A 19,755-nucleotide genomic window follows, 5' to 3' on the forward strand; every position below is an offset into this window, starting at 1 on the left:
ACATCCTCTAAAGTAGGTAGGGCAGAACCATAACTACCAGGCCCAGAGTAGTCCCTAAAGTGACATGTGTCTGATTATCTTTTGTTAACACAAAGAACGAGAAACAAGAGGGAAAGAACAAGAGGACTTTGGTGCTACCCGTGTTTAAAGAACAAAGAAAAAAAGAGGAGCAAATGAACGTGACCCACATGACCTGTCACTCCCCACCCCCATGAGACTTGAGTTAAGGGATAAGGGTCTGCCATCCTTTGTCTCCTTGACAGAACCAAGCAGATCACCAAGCACAGAGTGGGTATCCACCATGTTTGAGTGGAGTAATAATGACAATAGATAACATGTTTGCCCAGTGGGCTGAGTCAGGGGCAGGTATGGGGACAGCACTGTTTTTAGACACACTTGTAACGACAGCTTCCTGAGGTGCGTCAGTTCTTCCCAGCATTAAGGTGTACATGGATGAAGGCACTGAACAGATTTCCGTGGAAGGTGAGTGGAATGAGTAAAAGAAATGTAAGCAACGTTGCAGAGGATTTGACGTAGAAGGTGCAGGTTGGGGCCTCATTCTCTAGGCGAAACCAAGGGCTGTGAATGAGGAATCCAGGGTCCTGCCGGGTGGCGGGGGTAGGAAAGACAGCGGGTGTGGTAGGTGGGAGTCTCCCTTCTGCACCACTCAGAGAGTGCAGCAAGTCTGAAGTCCAGTGTATGAAAGGCCCGATAGTTAAAGGCACAACAGGATTATAACTTCATTTCAGTGCCACTCTGGGAGGTGGCCAACGATGTGCCCGGGTCCCCTCCCCGGTGCTAGGGAAGCCCTGGTCTCCATGCAGCATTTCAAGTCTCGCAAGCTCTTCTGACTCCTGGCAACGGTAAGTGGCAGTTCCGTGAGCCTCATTCCTTCGCCCGACCGCCGCCTCTGGGGGCTCCTTTTCTCGGATCTCCCCACTCTTCTGTCCTGCCCCCTCCCTTTCTCCTGGGGGAGCAGAAGGGGTTGCCCTGCGGGAGTCCTCCCACTCCCCGCGGCCTCTTCAGCTGGCCGGGAGCGGCCGCCTTGTGTTGGCCCGCACACTGGGGGCGGCCGGACCACCGCGGAACGGGAGCCGGAGCCCAAACGCGAGGCTGCCGCTTAACGGTCCCGCGGCCGCGCCCCGCCTGGCGGCGCCGCAACTGCTACCCGCCCGCCCTCTGCGTCATGACGCCGGCGCCCAACGCGGAAGCCGCTCGCGGCGCGCCTGGTCCAGCCGCGGGCTGAGCGCGGAGCCTCGGCGGGCGCGGGATCCGGGCCGGGGCGCGAGCCGAGCGCAGCCTCCCTCCTCTGCCGGGCCGAGCGGGCAAAGCGGGCGGAGCGGGCACGGCGCGCCGGGGCCGCCGCCGGGGGGATGCGGCTGCCTCCCCGGGCCGGCTTGTAGAGAGGGCGGGTCCCCGGCCTCGGGAGCGCGGCGGTGGAGGGGACAGAGGCGGCGGCCATGGCGACCCCCGGCAACCTGGGGTCCTCCGTCTTGGCGAGCAAGACCAAGACCAAGAAGAAGCACTTCGTAGCGCAGAAGGTGAAGCTCTTTCGGGCCAGCGATCCGCTGCTCAGCGTCCTGATGTGGGGGGTAAACCACTCGGTAAGGGCTCGGGCTGCGGCGCGCAGTCCCTTTCCTCCTCCTCCTCCTCTTCCTCCTCGCTCCCCTCCTCCTTCTGCTGCAGCTGCTGCGGGGCGGGGAGCCCGAGCGGGGACCCGGCCCTTCGGCTGCTCGCTCTCCGGGGTTGTCCGCCCGCGGCGGCGCCTCGGTGTCCCCATCCCCGCGGCGCGCGCCCGCCTCTCCGGGTCCCCCGGGCGCCCCTTGGACCCCCTTTGGACGTAGGGCCGGATGCAGGACGAGGGGTCCCATCTGCACTTGAGCCCTGCGGCGGGGACCAGTGTCGTCCCCCGTCCCTCCATTCGTCCGTCGGCCGGCCGGTCCTCGCAGGCGGGCAACTGGGAAGTTTGTGCGGGGCACGGCTCCGCCTGGGCTGTCATCCCAGGCGGGGGGGACTGCTGGGGTCTGAGCCTTGGAGATGCTCCCTTATGGCAGCGAGGGGGCGGGGGCGGTCGGGTCCTCCGCTGGCTGGCAGGTGTACCCGTGCGAGGCTCGGAGCGTCTGGAGCCTCCCCGCGGGGGAAGAGGGGTGAGAATACTGGAGATCTTGGTCAGCGGCTTTAGTGCTTCGGTCCATTTTTTTTCCTTTAAAGGCGATATTATTGGACACAAGGAATCTTTTTGGCAAAGAAAAAGCTCGTGTAAATATGGCACTGGTGTTTAGCATCTTCCTCTGCTCCTCTCCCGCATCGCCCTGCCGCTGTGCTGGCTGAAGAGCTGCTTGGCGGGGAGTCTTCCTCCCCACACCTCCTCCCCCACCTTGGGGAGCCAGGCCGAAGTCACCGACTGCGGAAAGGCGGCCTGGGGATGACAGCAGGAGGGGGTCTCGGCGGGCGCGGACAGAAAGCCGTCTCGAGTTGGCCGCACCCGTTTTGGGGGTTTGTTTAAAAGGCTGGAGGAGAACGCTCCGAAAGGTTAGCTTAACAACACAGCCAGAGGTGGTGGAAGATGAGCCGCTGCGAGCTATGCGGACTGCGGTTTGAGGGTCTGAAATAGCCTCCTGCTGATCTTCCTGCGAGAAACTCCTGCAGTTTTGATCTCCTTAGGATCAGGAAACATGATAGGAGCTGTTGGCTGAGCCATGAAAGTTTAAATGAGCCTGTGAATTTTGACCATGATCTTACCCACTGCAGTCAGTTAGCATATGAGGGAAAGTGTAAGCTTGCTTTCCCTACTTTTGATTTCTGTGGATGCCTGTGTGCCCTTTTCAGCATAAGAGAAATGACAGAAAACCATTCTCAATTTAAGGAAGTTGTTTAAAATGGCTCAAAAGCATCATATTTGTATTTTCCTTTCCCAGGCTGAGCTGGGGGAAAAGTGAAGCAGCATATCAGGATTGATTGTGTTTGCATGAAGTTTAAGAGAGTTAAGAAAATGAGTTGTGTTTAAAAAAATGAATGCCTGATCCATTGAAGTTCATTTTAACGTCCTGATAACTTCTTTAGCAATTAGGAACGTGAGCTTTTACAACCGCATATGTTAATGCACCAAAAGTCTCCAAAGTTTCATTGTAGTAAGTAAAATGGAATTTTTCCTGTATTATAAATCTACAATTTAGAGTTACGTCTAATCCTATTAAGCTTTTTAAATTATTTATGTTAGTTGCTTTTTAAAAAATATTAATATTGTTCTGTATTTATTGGTGCTTTTATCTCCTTTGGAGTTCTGGTGTTTTGGTCAGGTGAGTTTGTGTATGAGGGTTTAATGTAGTAAAGTATTAGTGCCAACAGTATGCTGCTGAAAAAGAATGTGCTTTCTGGGCATTAGTCTGAATTCCAGTTTACTTTACAAAATCTTGTAATTATGCATATTTTATTGTAACCACTTATGTTGTTACCTTATATTTAGGAATTGCTACATTTGTTTTAGCATTTCTTGCTAATTGGAACTTTCAAAACTACTTAAGGCTTATAAAAATGTTGTATGATTTGTAGATGGTACATTTTATGTTATTTTCTTTTGCTTTCAAGAAAAGTTAGCAATTCTAAGTATAGTCATGCGGAGGAGTCAAGTTATCATAGTATGTAATGTAACCATGTTATTCTTTCAACAAGTATGTAGTAGGCACACAGACAGTACCGGTCACTGTGCAAAAGATCACTAAAAATGCCCATATTTTCGTCCAAATATCTTTATTTTGAGGGCTTAATTGACATAAGAATGGTCTATTTCACAGTGTTCTTTCTCAAAATGTCTGTTTTCTTTATTTGTGGGAAAAAAGTGTATATAACTATGAAATCTAAGCACCAAGATGCTATGTATTTCTGGTTGATTTCATTTAAGTTAACAAAGTCTAATACTAGATAAACATTTTTATATGAACTTGACTAAATATGACCAAAGTCTACAGTATAATGTGAGAATAAACTACATCAGCATTATTAAGAAGGAGCAAGCTTACTGTTTTATGTGATAGGGACATTTGAGAAAGCGTAGCCGAGGAGGAGCACATTATTTAAATCAGTTTGTCTCCTATGTTTTTAATGTGACCAGAATCAATGGGAAAAGATTTATCACGAATGTAGCAATTTCATGCTTTTGTAATTCATTTGAATTTGTCTTACAGATACTTAGCAATAACTATACATTTGTAGTACTAAAGGGTAACTTCATATTTATTTTATCATGGAGGCATTTTATATGGGGATTGGGAACCTACATACTCTGGTAAAATGCTCATTGTACACGTGTTCTAATTTTTTCTCTAATTCTGCTGACCTTGGGCATGATAACTAATGAGTTTTTGCATCGATGTTTGCATCTATGAAAGTAAGGTGACTGGACTGGATGATTTCCAAGTATTTTTCTAACTTCAAGACTCAACTATTTTTACAGTCTCCTGGGTTCATAGCATTATGTTAGGATCTGTAGACTAACAGTAGTTAATAGTATAGAACAAAAGTGGCATTACTATTGTAACTTTGAAAATGCGCAACAGTCAGGGAATTTTCAAGGCTGTGACTAGAGGGAAGAAATCTGTGGTGATTGTAAGAGAGGTGTGAACTGAGAGTTTGTTGGATTGATTGGAATTGGATTGTAGTGCGGTCTGTGAAGTCAAAGTCTATTTGATTGAAATGTAAAAACTTGCAATTAAGGTGGAAATTTCCAAGTCCATTGTGGTGGTAATTCTAAATGACAAGAATAAGCCTGACTTTGTGTGGTGAATTTGATATGTTACTGCTTTCTAACTTAAAATACCCATCAGTGAATGGATCCCTGCCAATTTTTATTTTAAGTATTTTAAGCAGGGAATATAATTGAATACATAAAGGAAAAAAAGACGACTTAAGGAGGTAATTTTGTCTTGTTGCATTTGTAATTAAACTAAAAATGATCAGGCAGTTAGCTCCCTAAAATTATATTTTAATAGTGTGTGGAACATGTGGAGAAGCCAAGACTTGTTTTAAAGAGATATCCTAAAAGATTTTAATGGAGAGTGAAATGTGAGCTTTTTGAAAATTAGTATTTAAAGACCTAATTAAATATCTAAAGGAGTTCCTCTGTATAGAAAAAATTTAAAGGACATAAAACTTGTTGAAAACAAATACAGTATTTAGAAGGAGTCAGTATTAATGTTAAAGTCCTTTTGTGGCAAGCTATAGAAATGTGAATGAGCTGAGCCAAAAACTTTACATGTTAGGAGGGTTTTGGAGGTCTGTCCCAGTGCAAGGGACCGATTAGTAACCAAACCAAGAGAACAGGAATAGGGTTGGGTTCAGCAATAATTGGAACCAGGTGCTTGGGTGCTGTTGGGACTTTTCTGTCCGTTTTGGCTTTTTTCGTGCTCATAGCTGACTGGTTTCCTCCACAGGGCAGGGAACTAATGGTTCCTGAGTTTCACATTTTGTAACTTCTGCCCGCCCCCCCCCCCCCCCCCCCCCCGCCAGCTTCCCCAAAGGGAGTTTCTGTCGCCGGTTCAGTTATAAAAATCCCATGGAGGGATTCTGACTGGGCTGGCATCCCCCTGGGCTAAGCAGTTAGGAAAAGGTGGAAGCTGCTCTTGTCTTTTGGAACAGTTCCCCTAAAAATGGAGTGGGCCTGAACAGACCGAATCAGGCAGGTATCTGTCCTCGTGGTAGAGCTGGGGTGTTTATCTTGGTGTCTGGGTGCCATGTTTGTGTGTTTGGGCAAATATGCCGTTTTCTGGGGAGAGCATCCGTAACTTTTGTTATATTCTCCACAAGGCCTGGGACTTGAAGTAGGTAAATACTATATCAGAGAAATAGTGATGTCTTTTAGGTTTGTGGGTTTATATTTATTTGGGCATTGAAAAAAATGAAAGAAGGAAACTAGGTTTAAAAATGAAATGAGTGACTATGAAATATTGACTGAATAGGTTATAATGAGGCAATTAAATTAAAATAGTAATTAGCTAGACATTAGATGAAACTTATGGAATGGAGCCCAAATAACCATTCATTCAAGAACCAGTCTCGCACTGTTTTTGTTTTTGTTTTTAAGTAGGCTCCAACGCGGGCTTGAGCTCATGACCCTGAGATCAAGACCTGAGCTGAAATCAAGAGTTGGATGTTTAACCGACTCTTAGACACCCAGGCTCCTCAGTCTCACATTTTTTTTATTTCTTCCCTTTAGAGCAAAGAAGAATGCCAGGCAGACACACAACGTCTATTATTGAGGAAACAGTTTTATGCCCCTTCAAACTTGGGATTAGATCCTAAGAAAAGAATACATTTTTTTCTCCATTTTGCAAATACCTTAGACTGAACTTGATTGTTGAGAATGATGCCCGTGGCGAGGCACTGATTTCTCTTTCTAAACCAGGATCGTCTGCTCTGCCTTTAGAAAGATTTTCAGCAAGAATTGTAATAAACAAAATCTACCTTAAGTTGAGTAGAAAATGCACTCAAGCAGAGTAATTAATTCAGCCAACATACCCTTTGAAATACAAATTTTGGAATTTAAGGGAATTAGTGCAATTTGGCAAAAAGGTTTGTGGTCAGACAGATTAGGTTCAAATCCTGCCTCCATCAATTATGGACTCGTTGAACAGATGATTTATTCACTTGAGCCTCAATTTACTCATTCTTAAAATAGAGACGATGATGATTCTGTCATAGGATTATTCTGAGGGTTAAGTATGATAATGTATTTAAAGTCTAGAACTGTAATTAGCACATAATAGGGAGTTAGTAATTGATACCAAAAAATGTTCAAATTCAGATGCAGTTAGGCTGTTAGCATATTCATAAGCACCAGAGAAGTGCTTCTCAAAATTTAATGTGTGTATGAATCACTTGGGAACACTTTAAAAAATGCAGATTCTGACTTAGCAGGTCTGGGGGGGTTGGTGCCCAAGACTGCATTTATTGTGCTCGTAGGTGGTGTCACCGCTGGGCCTTGGGATACATGTTGAGTAGCAAGGCTATAGTGCTAAAAATAAAGAGAAATATTTAGGATTTGTCCCCTGACTGCATGTGATGAATCTCCTTGGGAGAATGGCAACTCCATGGTAGAGTTAGGAGAAAGAATTGTGTATTGACAAAGGTTAAAAAAATTTTTCTGGCTGGCTCAGTTGGTAGAGCACGCGACTCTTAATCTCAGGGTCATGAGTTCAAGCCCCACATTGGGCGTGGCGCTTACTTAAATACATTAAGTGTTGAACTACAGGTGATGGTGAATGGATATTCTAGGGACAGTGCCTCGGGGGAGGGGGGTGTTGGAAGGTGGAATTACAGCTCAGGAGCAAGGTTAGGACTGAGATGGAGAATGGGTTGGCAGTGGAAGCCAAGGGGGTAAGTAAAGTAGGTCTCTGAGGGGAACAATTGGCTTTGAGGGAAGGATGGAAGAAGAAGAAACAGGAAGCAAGACAGAACTCCGCAAGAAGGCCAGCAGATTAATGCTTCAGAGATCATGACGTTCAGGGATGTACTGTTGGAGACAGTGGCTGATTAGTATGTGTGCATGCACACATGTGTGTGCAAGCTTAAAGATTTAACGAACAAATGAATGGAAGTAGAGGCAACATCTCTTTTGAGAAGGTTAGAAGAAGAAGGAAGGTGGAACATGCCATTTTATTTAGGGATACCAAGGTATTTTCCTCACTGCCATCACTTTCCATTCTCACCTCTACCCACCTAACCAGATTTGTTACCTTTCTTGAAATGTTAAAAATACCTACTAGCTTATTTCCCTGTATCTACTTTTATCCACATTTCCTTTTTGTGCCATATACCCCAATGGCGGTCCAGTGAAGGCTGTGGTCCCCTTCTTAGAATAATGCTTTTGAATGAACAAATGAAAATACATAAAGCTGCATCCTACCAAGTTCATGGATCCCCTAAATTCTGTCCATGGACCACTTGGGAGGTGTGGAACCTAATTGAGAACTCTTGAAAGAATAAGGTGGGAGTGATGTGAGGTGAGAAATGGGGGAGAGCATGCAATAGCCAGGACGAATAATACGTAGTAGGGATGTGCATAGATGAATGTAATACTGTTGAGCACACAGTGCTAGTCGGTGGTGGGATTCAAACCTGTACCCTCAACCATTGAATTCGGCTGCCTGGGCCGGCCTCGGAGTTACTCATTTCTGTTCTTTCCTTAGTCTATTCTTCCCTTTCCTTTCCTTAGTCTTAAAAGCTATACTTTGAGAAAGTATAAGCTATTAGTATGGAGTATTAGCTATTTATATGTGTTTAAAGCAGTTTTTCCTTTATAGAAAGAAAATTGTTGCATATATTCAAAGCATGTAGGAAGAGAGCACATATATGTAATTTATTAATGAAGAGTGTTGTAGGGAGTTTGAAGACAGTAACCTACCTAAAGATAAGCCTTTACATTCAAAGTAAGTCTTCATAGTTTTTCACCTCTCGGCCATGGTTAAGAGCTTGGACTCTGGTGCCACACTGTTTGGTTGGCTGTGTGACTCTGACAGTCATTTGAGCTCTCTCTCAGTTCCTTCTTTATAAAAAAAAATAATAATAGCACTAGTACAGAGGTTTGCTATGTGGATTAAATGAGTTGGTACCTGTAAGATACCTAAAGAGTTGATGGCACGTGGTAAGTTCTTAGTCAATGTTAGCAGTCATTAGTACGTTTTAAAAAAATGTTTTAAATGAGAAAACATGAACAATTATTAGAGTGCATGTTCAATTAATTGTTACATTAACATTGTTCATAGATATAAAGTCACCGCTGCAGTTGCATCCTTGTGCATCTTGGAGTTGTGACTTAATCCTTTTAGAATTATCTTTGTGCCCTTGATTTAATTTCTATATCTGTTTCGTTATAATGTCCTTTCTTGTATCTTTAATGCTTCCACTACAGATCAGGTTGTTTGAGGTGTCAAAAATTTGACTCAGATACATTTGTTGTACATTATGTTAGCTATTGATTATTGATTGCTTTTCTTTCTTTCTTTCTTTCTTTCTTTCTTTCTTTCTTTCTTTCTTTCTTTCTTTCAGAGGCACTGTGCAAGACTCTTGGGATGCAAAATGAATATGTTGTGGACCCTGCCCTCAAATTGCTCGTAACTGCAGGGGAGACAGACATAGACGCAGACATTACGTATAAATAATGGTGTCAGGAATGCTGGGGTGGAGGGTATGACACAGAGTGGTCAGTGTATAAACCTGAAGGATGAAAGAGATGAAGGGTTGGAATATCTGCGAGAAGGATGAAAGAGATGAAGGGCATGAGGATATCTGGGGGGAGGGCATTTTAGGTAGAAGGACTAGCTGGTGCAAAGGCCCTGAGCTGGTGGTGGCTCGGCATGTTTAGGAAACTGCGGGGAAGACTATGTGGCTGGAGCAGTGTGGGAAAGGGGAAAGTGATAGGAGATGGGGGCAGGGACTGTATCATGATTACTTGTGCCCAGAACTCTTGGAGAAGAGTTCAAGAGGAGCTGACATTGAGAGGGCCTTGAAGATGGGGTAGAATCTCCCTTCTGGAGAAGGCAGGGAAAAGTATATGTGGCCAAGGGAACAAACTGCTGAAAGAAAGCAGATGGAGTGGAGCCATGGTGAGTGGTCTGGTATTATGACTGTGGCCTAGGGCCTTGCCACTCATCGAGAGCGTAATCTACAGAATGGTGGTCTTAGCCACCAGCCAGGCGCCTGTGAGAAATGCAGAATCGTGGGCCTCTCTCTGCAGACCTTCCAGGACGGAATGTGCACTGTAGTAAGACAGGTGGTTTGTGAGCTCATGCCAGTTTGAGAAGCACTGGCTAGGGTAAATCCTTGGTTTCAAACCCTGGGGTTCCTTGGAGGTGCCTGGGGCTGGTAAAGGGGGGCTGAGCTGGTGGGGGGAATTGAGCCCCAACCTCAGCTTCATCCAGAACAGCTTGTTTTTGTCCTCCTCGTCATCTTTTTAAACTTTTTTGATTGAGGGCACTGAATACATACTGTGTAAATACAAGGGCAAATATGTACAGGGGGCAAAGTTTCTGCAGCCAAGAAGATTGAAAACCACAGAGGCAGATGATGAGACATGTTTAGGAGATGGTAGAAGAGGTGGTTGGAGGTCAGATTTTAAAAGGCCCAGTAGCTGATGTTTGCCAGTGAAAAACTTAACAACAGTTCTGGTGAGGGCCACTTTAAAATTTACCATGAATCATATTATATGCTCTTTAAAACCATTTCTTACCTTTTCTTTCTCCTTAAACCTCCCTCTAGTGTTTTGTCCCTTTGCCCTCTTCCAGCTGGTAACCTTTAATGCTTTAGAAAACACTGGACCAACAGAGGCCACTAACTTCCATTCTTCCCACCACACAGGCTGCTAAATTTTGGATAGCTGAATCCATGAGCCCACAGACGTGCTGGAGGGCCGCACTTTCCAGTTTGGAAGCCACTAGTCACATGTGGCTATTGACACTTCCTTGAATTAAAATTAAATCGTAAGGTTCAGTTTCTCATATCGAGTGCCCAAAAGCCACACGTGGGTAGTAGCTCCTGAGCTGCGCAGCACGGGTGTAGACGTTGCCATCCCTGCAGCACTGTCTACTGGACAGCGCTCCCTGCGCCGGGACCTCCCCACTTAAAAACAAAATAAACAGCCGGAATAACCAAAGTCTTGTTTGACGTTACATCCTCACTTCAGTGTCCACTCTGCTTCTCCGTTCATTTTTATGGCAGAAGCCTTGTCTACTGCACCTGCCTCCTGCTGTCCGTCTGCAGCTGCTGGCTCCCTCCCCTGCCACTCTCCCCGAACCAACTGCAGCCTAGCTTTTATCCTGCCCGCTCCGGGCACACAGCACGAGTGAGCACACAGCACGAGCAACGCTCATGTTTTTGAATCCAGGGGTCCCCTTTTTCATGTCTTCTCTTGTTTTCCTTCTGCCTCACCTGCTACTCCTTCATAGGGACCTTACGAGGTTCCTCCTCCTTTATCCAGTCTCTAAAAGTTAGAATGCCCCAGGACTCTTTCCAGGGTCTTCTTCCATAACTAGGTGTATTTTACCTACACGATCTTTCATTTCATGCTGATGACTGAGAAATTTTTATCTTCAGCTCTGAGTTCCCTGCTGGGCTCCATATTCAGTTTCCGAGATCTCTTCCCTCACAAACCAAACAGGCATCTCAGACGTGACCCAAACAGGGCTCTCCATCTCCTCCTGCCCCACTACCCCACCTGCTGTCAGGCCCTAAGCCAGTTTCTTCCCCTGTCTGTAAATGGACTGCCATCTTCCCGACTGCTCAAGCCAAAAACCTTGGCGCCAGCCTTGCTTCCTCTCTCATTATCACTACTACCTTTTCTGAGTCCTGCATATTTCTGCATATTTCTCTCTTTCCAATATAAATTCCCCTTCTCCAGAACACTATCGTAGTCTGCAGGTCTGCCTGTATTCATCCTTGCCCTGGTTCCATCCAAATTCTCTGCAGTGGTAGCAGAATGATCTTCCTGTCACTTCACGTCTTCAGTGAAAACCTTCCAGAGGCTTCCTTTTGCATTGTGAACAAACCCCATGTTCTTCTCTGTGGCTTGCAAGGTCTTCCTGGCCTGGCCCCTGCTTCCTTCTTTGCCTTCATCCTTTCCCACTGTTTTCATGACTTCTTCATTCCAGCCACACTGGGCTTTCTCTGTTCCTTAAACAAGCCAAGCTCGGGACCGCTACAGAGCTTCTCCATTTACTTTCCTCTTTGGAACGTTCTTCCTTCAGGTCTTTGGATGGCTGTCATTTTAGTCTCTCAGCTAAAGGGTTGTCTTCTCAGATGGTCTCTCTGACTGCCTCTTAAGTCATCCTTCACTCATGTTACTCTTGTTTCCTCTGTGACACTTCACACCATTGGAAACTGAGTTGTCTACACATTTATTATTTATTTCCCCGACTAGGATGTTAAATTCAACAGCAGCTTAGACTGTCTTATTTATAGCTGTGTCCCCACACCTAGAGCAGTGCTGATATGTAATAGGTGCCCAATAAATATTATCGAAGGACTGGCTGAAGCTGGAGTCTGTAAACTGTGGGCCATTAGTGCTCAGCTGGTGTACTGTGAGCCTTTCCACATTAAATTTTCATCCACGTACGTGTAAAATTCATTTTTGCTATGAGTGAGCACGGAATTTAGAGCATTTTGCTGAGCGGGTTGGGCAGTACATTAAAGAGTGGGGAACTTGCTGCATGTCAGTGTTAAGAGGTGTGGGGTAACCACAAGCTAATGCCAGAGAAAGGGCTTTGTTCACAGCAGCATGCAAGAACTTTGCCTTGGGCACAGCGCAGAGGAGGTTCAGCAAGTAAACCCCTTCTTAGGTAGACTGTCACAGTGTTGAAGGGCCACCGAGTGAATTGTGTGAAGACTATGAATGCATTTCTAAACTGTCTGAGACATTATTGAAGAAGAGTGCACTGCAGTGTTATTTCTGGTTTATTCCCTGTACTTTGGTCTTTTAATGACTTCAGGTATGCCTTGAAGAATTCTAGTGGTCAGAAGTTTGCCATAAATTAAATTAAAGAATCTATAACTGACGTAAAAATGGTGCTAATGCCAACATCCTGAATCTCTGTGGGTATTGTTCCACTGTGTTATATTTCTGCCGGTTGGTAGTCATGGTGCCTCCTTCCCATATTTGCTTGGTTATTGTTGGCTATGTGCTGCTTCTTTCCCTTGGACAATTACTTGGGGGAGGATTCTCTGAGTCTTAGGGTGAAAGTGTGTCCCTCTAGAGAGGATTGTTTGTCTTTGCCATCTGGCAAAGGGGTGGCTAGGGTTGATCCAGACCAAGGCCATTTTGAACTAAACTCATAGCCTGGAATTTTTTGAATCTCATAATACATACATAAATTTGGACTCATACATAAATTTGGATTGCAGTGCCCTGGCGGGGGGATGGAATGGGTTTATTTTTAGCTTGTACTTACTCTGAGGGTGTGACTCTTTTGGATTCTAGGCTCACGGAGAAAGGGTTTCCTATTAGACCCCCCACCTTGGGTCAGCTCTAGGCTCTGACTTCTGTTGGTCTCAACCCTTGAGACCATCAGAGCCCTGAGGGCCAAAGTGGCTTCTCAGACTAAGCTTACTACTCCCACATCCAGCTCTCACTTCGCCTTTGGCATGCTAACTATTGCCTCCTCAGTGCTTTGATGGCTTTAAGAAGATGTTTACAAACTATTTTATTCAGGATGTTTAGTTGTTTCCAGCGGCAGAGTTGGGCAGAGTTGGTCTTCGTAACCCAGTTGTACTCTGTTAGTGTAAATGGAGATCAGCATCAGTTTCCCAAGAGATGGGATAGCAGGTGGTAAGCGAGGGAGTGACAGGGCGGAGCCTGTGGTGGTCCTGGGGCTGGATCACTCAGTCAGGGAGTTGGTGCCATCAGAGGAAAGACTTTCCCGGAGACATGGCCGTCCTTGGGGATTGGCAGTAAAGACAAAGGGTGTGCCCAAGGGATGTTCTGGAAGTAAAATCAGCTGAATTTTGTGGCCACTCAAGGGATTGGGTAGTGGAGGACAGCTCCGGGTTTTCTGGCTTGGTTGCCTAAATAGTTCTCTTACCCTTCCTGCTCCGTTACGTTATTATCTTTTGGTCTATTAGCCAAAAGAGTCTGTATCAGCTGCACTTGTGTAACTAATAAATGGAAATGATAGTTCCAATTTGAAGTTTTCTTTTTTCTTTTTTGAAGATTTTATTTATTTATTTGACAGAGAGAGACACAGCGAGAGAGGGAACACAAGCAGGGGGAGTGGGAGAGGGAGAAGCAGGCTTCCCTGCGGAGCAGGGAGCCCGATGCGGGGCTCGATCCCAGGACCTTGGGATCATGACCTGAGCCGAAGGCAGACGCTTAACGACTGAGCCACCCAGGCGCCCCCCAGTTTTGAAGTTTTCAGAAATGTTTCGATTTATAGGCCAATCCAGCATTTGATCGATAACTCAGCATTTGATGTCCTGAATGTGACTAGAATCTTGGGATGTGGCTTAATGGTCCAGCTTTAACTAGTACTTTATTTTGTAAAAAAATGTCATTTTCATATCTAATAAAGTTCTACTACCAAGCCTGTCATTGGTGTGAATATTTTGATATTTTCTCTAATAAGGCCTTAGAGAAAGATGTATGAAAAAGACAGTTTTTGCTTATAGGGAGTTCATAGTCTTACAGGGAAGATAGGCATGTAATTATGTAAACAAGGTGGTAAATTGGTGAATGAACAGAAGTGCCTCATTCAAGGTTTATTTGGTGGTAAATGACAGTCATGAAAGTCTGATCAGCTGAAGGAAAAACAGGGAGGGTTGTTGGGTCACCCCTGGAGCAGAAAGGCAGAACCCTCACCTGAGCCTCACATAGCCTAGGACCCAGAGTGGTTCTTTCCTCACTGTCTTTCTGATCTTTGCATCACTTTTCACGAACCTTTTCTCTGGGCATGTTGGCTTTTCTTGGCTGCTTTGTGCAAGTAGACCCCACACAGCTTCTCAGCTTATTTGCCCCCAGATCCAGGACCATGATGGTGGCAGTTAGCCATTCTGCATCCTCATTTCAGATTTCTTAAGAGTGATAGAAAGGAGGAGAGACAAAAAGAGAGTTGGGGGCCATCAGATCCAGCCAGCTGTGGCCACAGGAGCAGGGCCTCCGGCCGTGTGGGCTTGGTTGCCCATGGCACTTGAGCGGAGGGTCAGTGACAGGTGTCAAGCCTTGGAATCCTCTTGAGTAGCACCCCTCCTCCCAACTTTTATAAGCACAGACATCACACACAATAAAGGAGTGATAAACTGCCCCAGGGGGAGTTCATGTTATTTGGGTTGGATCTTGAAGAATGAATTGTAATTAATCTGGTGAAGAGACTGGAGGAAACAGGTTCTAGGCAGGGTTGAGTAGCATATGCAAAAGCAGAAAGGGCCTGTGTCAGTTTTAGGGAACTGCTGAACCTTTCTTTTTCAGGTGCTATTATACTTCGCATCTTCTGTTTTTCTGGTTTTATTGGTTTCCCATTCTTTTGCACATAATTCTATTGACATTATTTCTGTTCGGATTAATTTCTTTAGGCTTGGTTATTGAGGATTAGAATCGTATTTGCAAGTAGCTCAGCACCTTGAAGTCTAGAGCTTAGTGTTATTTGTAGTTGTAATAAACATGCTTTGTTTATGTTTCCTCAGCCTGCACTTTGAGGAAGGTAATCTGTGTACAACCCGCCAATGACCTCTGGGGCGTGGCGTACCACACAGCCTGCCCGGAAGCACCCGGGTGCCTGGGGCACGTGTGGGCTGAAATCACATCGTGGCCTGCACGTTGTGGCCGGGGGCTGCACTAGCCAGAGACATGCACCCTTTCTGTGATTTGCCTGCACGGAGGAAGCTTATTTTGTGATGGGCACAGAGGGGCCCCCGGTGCTAGCAGCTGCCCTGTTTTGCCCTGCTTTTCTTGGGTCATGCATCCAAAATTTCTTACGTCAAATTCCTACATGTTGGCATCCTTGAGGAAGCGTTCAGGTGGTGTTTAGGCTCGACAAAAGAGAAGAAAATGGGATTTATTAAGTTCCCTTACAGATTTGAATCTGCTTTGGAAGATGCATAATCACGCTGTCTTTTCTGCGACATGGCGTGTTTCTATAATGTGAAGTAGTTGACACAAGATGAATAAATAGGGAATGATGGCATATGACGTGGACATTGGTACATACACAGTTTTCCTTGAGCATTGCTGCAGTCTGGGAACAGCAGCTACATTCAGAGTCCGCTAACAAACAGCCAGAGGTAGCTATCCAGGTAGGATGCAGCAGGACTGGGCACCTTGCTCATTTCATCCTTGGTCTTCCTCGGGACTCAGGGGGCCAGGTGCCTCAGTCTTAGAAGTCATGATTTTGCGGTTCTCTCCAATCTGTGTGCATTTTTTCCTGATCTTTATAACTTGGAAGCCTAGTCGTTCCTTATAGTCTTTCCCTCGGGTGATCTTCACAATTGTATTTTTAAAGATAAAGTCCATTCTGTATTTATTTGGAATGAAACAATTTTGAAGACTCATATGTCTATTTTTAGCATTTTATTTATTTTTTTAAAAAGATTTTATTTATTTGAGAGAGAACAAGTGAGAGAGAGCACGAGTGGGAAAGGTCAGAAGGGGAGGGAGAAACAGACTCCTGGCTGAGCGGGAGCCTGACATGGGGCTCGATCCCAGGGCCCTGGGATCATGACCTGAGCCGAAGGCAGACGCTTAACCAACTGAGCCACCCAGGCGCCCCAGCATTTTATTTTTTAAGCGTTTTGGTGACAGAGTTCTGTAGGTTTTGAGTGGTCTGCCTACAATGTGTTTTTGGTGTGTATACAGAACTTAGTTTTTCAGGAATACCTATCACATTATAAATAGAAACATTTGTATTGACCATAGCTGCATGCCCAGGCTGGAATCCCTCTGTTCCCAAACACACGCACTGTCATTGTCATTGTGTTGTTCTGCTTCCGGGGATAACCAGGCATAAATGTGATGGAAGCCTTGCTGACTGAGTCATCTATAGTCTTCAGAAGTTTGAAGACACCTCTAAATCAGCAGAAACTTAATTTCTTTATGGTCCCCTTAGATTTCCTTAGTGATCCTCCTGCCTGGCCAGGCTGCTGTGTCCCACTCTCTCCCACTCCTAGGCATCTCGTGTGTTTGTATGTCTTTCATGAGTCGGCCCCGATTCCTTGAGCTTCCGTGGTCCAAGACTGCCTGTCTCAGTGTGCTACTGATCGACTTTACCTTTTTGAAAATTTGCTCTAGCTCTCTTCTGTGCCCACAAACCTGAGAAGAAACTTTCTTTTCAATGGACCCCTCCCTCATAGAACCAAGACCTCAGGCTTTTACTATAACATGAGGACTTGGAAAAGTTTCCTCATAGAAACAAACGGCCAACTTACAAATGAATGTTTGGAACACAACCCATTCATAAATTAGATTTTGTCTGCACACAGATGAAAAGTTCAAATGCTTTGGCATAGAAAGAACTGTTCAGAAACAATTATGATAAAACCATAAAGCACTTACTTTTTTTGGCACATGGAGCCAAAGTAGGAGGACAGGAACAAATTTAAGTGAAAAAAAAAATAGGTTAAGAGAAACTAGTGTATCCTTTTGTCTCCCTCACTTTTCTCTTGCAGTTTGCCATCAGATATTTACATATTTAAAACATGCCAATGAAGATTTGTCCAGTAACAGCCAATAGTGAACATTTTTCTTTTGTGTTGTATGAAACTTATTTCTTATGTTTATTTAGGTGAACTACAGACATTCATGATGTCAGTGGAATTTAAGTTCTAATAAGTACAGAGGGGGATCTATCTTTCTCCCCCTATACTTATTTTATATAATAATATATATATGGCATGTACTCTCTATGGAAAACTTCAAAAATAGAGATAAATATAGTAAAGAGTTACTCTAATCATTCTATTCAGAGGCAGTCAGTGTCAATATTTTGATGTGTATTTTTCAATCTTTATTTATTTATTAAAGATTTTATTTATTTATATATGTATTTACTTATTTATTTATTCATTTGACAGAGAGAGACACAGCGAGAGCAGGAACACAAGCAGGGGGAGTGGGAGAGGGAGAAGCAGGCTTCCCGCTGAGCAGGGAGCCCGATGCGGGGCTTAATCCTAGGACCCTGGGATCATGACCTGAGCGGAAGGCAGAGGCTTAACGACTGAGCCACGCAGGCACCCCTTCAATCTTTATTTAAAATCTCATTGAGATTATACTGTCTATATATTTCCTCATATCATTATGTATTCCTCGCAATGATAATTTTTATTTATTTATTTATTTAAAGATTTTATTTATTTTTTATTTGAGAGAATGAGAGAGAGAGAGAGCGCACATGAGAGTGGGGAGGGTCAGAGGGAGAAGCAGACTCCCCGCCGAGCAGGGAGCCCGACGCGGGACTCAGTGCAGGGACTCCAGGATCATGACCTGAGCCGAAGGCAGTCGCTTAACCAACTGAGCCACCCAGGCGCCTTCGCAATGATAATTTTTAATGACTGCCTAATAATCTAATGAAGTTTTAATAGTCTATACATTGGTTCCATTTTTTTTTTTTTTGCTACCATAAATAACGCTGTAGTCAACATCTCCTCATATAAAACGTTTTCCTGTTTTGGTTGGTTTCCTTAGAACAGATTCCCCTTTTGAGGAATTACTTGGTCAGAGGGTATGAATATGTTAAGGCTCTTGGTACATGTTGCCAAATTGCTTTCAAAAAGGGCCGCACTAGTTTGTAATCCCAGCAGTGTGGGTGAGAGCTTCTTTATCACATCTCCTATTTGAGTATTCCTAAATTGTACAGCGAGGATGGGAATAAAAAGATATGCTTTTTTAATATATTTTTTAAAGGATGCTTTTACTCCATTTAAAGCTCTGTTTATAGGCATTTTCGGCAGTTGAACATATGTGCAGTGTGGGGGCGTCCATACTGGGGAAGGGAGGAGCGGCCGTCACGCGTGCTGTCTGTCCTCTATGGAGAGCTCTTTTCACTGAGTCATTCATCACAATCTTGTTCTTCATTCAGGTTTAGAATCCTCAGGTTCTCTGAAACAGAAGCCTTGGTAATTCCCTTTTTTAAAAACGAAAGTCACAAGACCAACTATATGCTTTCCTAGAAGTCCAGGGAAATTGGGGGTCGAGATAATAGTAGGACAGGAGGTGGTCAGTTGGAAGCCGGTGACTTTTCAGTCAGAGTACTTGGATCCCAGAAGCTGTTTTGTGTTCGACTCAACTCAACTGGCCATACTCTACATAGCTTTTATTATTCCCAACCGGATAGCATTTATGGGCAGGTAAAAGTCTTCCAATAGAATACTAGGAATCTGTAGTTGGTTACAACAGGAGACTTGATCAGTGGATGATTCACATAATACTGTTCCGAGGATGTAGTGCAACACACCCACTGGAGTCCATAATTAGCATATATGTGTTTGTTTTATAAAGGCTGAGTGTTCTCACCCCTTGGTAGTCCTGTCCATGGCTTGGAGCTCCACTCTGCGTGCTGTCCCCTCTGCTCAACATTATCTGATGTAAATATGTCAGTCACCGGTGCTGACTTTACAAACATCTTGCAGCCTGGCAAGGCCAGGTAGGGGAGGTTGAAGCTTCTCCAGGTAACTATGAGTGCCCAGCTCCTTTCTTAGATAACTCATATTCCAAAAGGAGAAAGCAATGTAATTTTTCCTTTGAACAGAAGTGAACAAGTATATTGTGTATTTTCAAGAATAAAATTTGTGGGGCACCCGGCTGGCTCAGTTGGAAGAGCATGCCACTCTTGATTTCAGGATTCTGAGTTTGAGCCCCACATTGGGGGTAGAGATAACTTAAAAAAAAAAAAAAGAATAAAATTACCTATTTTAACGTTTAACTCTTTTCCATAATCTAAAAAGTAACATTTTTTTTTTGCTGAAGAGAAAGAATTCTTGAGAACATTGAAGAAAATAGAAGGGACAAATGCAGAGCTCTCTTAGAAAGAAAGGAAAGGTCATGCTTATAAACCATAGTCATCCAGATAAACTGTTATTTCCACTTTATGTGGATGTATTTTATTGTGACAGTGGTAACTACAGTTGCCAATTTCCAGGAGGCCTAAATTACTGACTATTTCAGATGGATGCAGGCTTTAAAATTAGCCCCTGGATAATACATTTCTTTTAAAATTGAACCTTAATTGATTTTTATTTTTTAAAGCTTGAATTAAGTAGAAAATTAAAGGCCTTTTATAAAAAAGATGG

General features: G+C 44.4%; 1 protein-coding gene across 2 annotated transcripts in view; it reads left to right on the top strand.

The window, feature by feature from the left end:
* The first annotated feature begins 1,219 nt into the window (after nucleotides 1-1,219).
* Nucleotides 1,220-19,755, top strand: part of PIP4K2A (phosphatidylinositol-5-phosphate 4-kinase type 2 alpha) — a 173,134-nt gene continuing 154,598 nt past the window's right edge. The window contains exon 1 of one of the 2 annotated variants that reach the window (XM_028114126.2): nucleotides 1,220-1,604. In XM_028114126.2, the coding sequence (XP_027969927.1) occupies nucleotides 1,461-1,604 (144 nt within the window). In that variant the 5' untranslated portion in view covers nucleotides 1,220-1,460. The remainder of the gene's footprint in view (nucleotides 1,605-19,755) is intronic. The other variant, XM_028114127.2, reaches the window with a different exon arrangement.

Source organism: Eumetopias jubatus, unplaced genomic scaffold, assembly GCF_037043125.1.
Source record: "Eumetopias jubatus isolate StellerSeaLion01/CBP00866 unplaced genomic scaffold, mEumJub1_p1.0 scaffold_8, whole genome shotgun sequence".
In the NCBI taxonomy this organism is placed as follows: Eukaryota; Metazoa; Chordata; class Mammalia; order Carnivora; family Otariidae; genus Eumetopias; species Eumetopias jubatus.